We start from the raw sequence: 2386 nt of genomic DNA on the forward strand, positions 1-2386 counted from the left end.
ATGCCACTCTCGATCTGCCATAACCAATCGCTAACGTTTGACTACAACTCAAACTAGCGCACAACCTAAACGTCATTGTTCTCAGCCACTCCCTCTGTTCGCTGATTCGATTTCTCCGGCAAAATTTGGCTGGAGAAATCCCGCGAATATACCGCAAACGCAGACGTAGTTACGTGTTACCTGTCCTCCAAATGCCTCGTGGCATATAGGGCCTTACGCAGACGTAGTACTGAAGGGAAAAGAAAATTGAGTGGAAGTACATAGGCGGTCAGAGCCAGGCTATTGCTGCTGTACATTAAAGAGTCAAATGGGGCAGAGTCCCAGTTTGGGCTTCCTTTAAACAACAAGGTGCACCTGATGACCCTTATGTTGGCCGCTCACTGCATCGATACACAACATGTGGATTTGTTACTTTTGGATTTGAACTTTAGTGAAGGCTTCAATAGTCATCATATTACTCTGCGTTGCAACGTTGACTCGACTGCATGTGCATGTGCTCAATGGTAGTGCATGGGCTATATTTTAGTGCATGTGCTCAATTAGAGTGCATGTGCTCAATTAAAGTGCATGTACTATATTATAGTGCATGTGCAATATTATAGTGCATGTGCTCATTCAGAGTGCATGTGCATGTTTTGGGTGTACACACACATCTCATCAAATATATTTTCACAACAACTTGTCTGAGCATGTTCATGTATGTGATTTGGTTGTTTTAATCGATTTGATTGTAAATTATATATATAGATCATTGTCACCAATGTTAGTTGATTGTGCGTTGTAAAGTAGGAAGGACACTTCTCTCTTAGCCCATAAGACACCTTGACTAGCAGACGATGCCCGCTGGTTGAACAGGGGTTGATGGTGTGTTGGATTCTCTTTGTTTGATTAACCACAATGGTGTTTGGTTCAGCCCTGATTGTTTGAAACACAATAGACTCACAAACCAGGAATCAGCGCAGGTTCAGGAGACCGGTCTATCAGGTAAAAACGAGCTACCTGGACACGCCCTTCTCTGTGGCACGGAGCAGAATGGGGGGGGGGGGGGGGGGGGGGGGTTGTCAGGACTGTTTATCTAACAGAGCCTGAATGGAGGTCAGTGGAGAAACCCAGGCCAGGAGAGAGGAGAGGAGAGAGAAGAGAGGAGAGGAGAGGAGAGGGGAGGAGATGGGGAGAGGAGAGGGGGAGAGGAGAGGGGGGGGGGGGGGGAGAGAGAGAAGAGGGGGGAGGAGAGGGGGAGAGGAGAAGGGGAGAGAGGAGATGTGAGGGGAGATAGGAAAGGGGGAGGAGAGGGGGGAGAGGAGAGGAGAGGGGGGAGAGGAGGGGGGGAGAGGAGAGAGAAGAGAGGAGAGGAGAGGAGATAGGAAAGGGGGAGGAGAGGAGAGGGGGGAGAGGAGAGAGGGCGTGGATCACCCTGGAGCATATGGCCTATGACGAGGTAGTGGTGAAGCTGCTAGGCTAACGGCCCCTCCCTCCAGCTCTCACCTGCACTCCCTCCCGGCCTCTGCCTCAGTCCGATGGCTAAACAGGATTTGGTAGGTTGTCTCTTTTTACTCTCTTCCTCCTTCTCTTGATGTCCTTCTGTTAATGTGTGGGGAGGTCCTCCTGAGAGGCTCCTGACACCTTCTGACCTGCTGCCCTCAGAGGGCCGCCTGCTACCCGGGTGAGGGTGAGGGTGAGGGTGAGGGGGAGGGTGAGGGGGAGGGGGAGGGGGAGGGGGAGGGTTAGGGTTAGGGTTAGAGTTAGGGTAGCGTTAGAGTTAGGGTTAGGGTCAGGTTAGGGTTAGGGTTAGGGTTATGTTGGGGTTAGGGTAGAGTGAGGGTTGGGGTGAGGTTTAGGGTTAGGGTTATGTTGGGGTTAGGGTAGAGTTAGGGTTAGGGTCAGGTTAGGGTTAGGGTTATGTTAGGGTTAGGGTAGAGTGAGGGTTGGGGTGAGGTTTAGGGTTAGGGTTAGGGTTAGGTACACTGGTCTGTGCTCAGCAGTCGATCTCAAGCTGAAGTACTACACTACTGTGGCTCTGACGTTCCTAGATGAAGTGTGCTGGCAGTTCGGTGAAATGTCCGCAGTAGTACTGACGCGTGATCTGCGGATTTATTCAGTTTACTGCTTGGGGTATTGTGGGATATCTAGTGTGGGTTTGGGAGTGAAGACTGGTTAAACAGTGAGCTTTGTGTGGTGGGTTGATTATTGCTCAGACAGACATACAGCCTCCTGAGCACTCAGCGTTAAGAGGTTCTTCCTGCTTTGTGGACTCATGGAGGTTGGGACGTTTCACACAACCTGATAGTGAGAGTATCTGTGAGTTTGTAGCGGTGGGCCATGATAGAAACTCTGTAACTGGATCATACCATAAGCTATTGTTAACTTTAACTGATTGACCCTAAAG

At 50.2% G+C, this 2386-nt stretch overlaps 1 protein-coding gene across 1 annotated transcript in view; it reads left to right on the forward strand.

Annotated features, from left to right (window-relative positions):
* The first annotated feature begins 1399 nt into the window (after nt 1-1399).
* The window catches only part of tmprss13a (transmembrane serine protease 13a), an 11954-nt gene continuing 10967 nt past the window's right edge, over nt 1400-2386 (forward strand). Inside the window, exon 1 of the mRNA XM_079733539.1 lies at nt 1400-1535. Within this exon, the coding sequence (XP_079589665.1) occupies nt 1518-1535 (18 nt within the window). The 5' untranslated portion in view covers nt 1400-1517. The remainder of the gene's footprint in view (nt 1536-2386) is intronic.

This window comes from Pollachius pollachius, assembly GCF_949987615.1.
Source record: "Pollachius pollachius genome assembly, chromosome: 3".
NCBI lineage: Eukaryota > Metazoa > Chordata > Actinopteri > Gadiformes > Gadidae > Pollachius > Pollachius pollachius.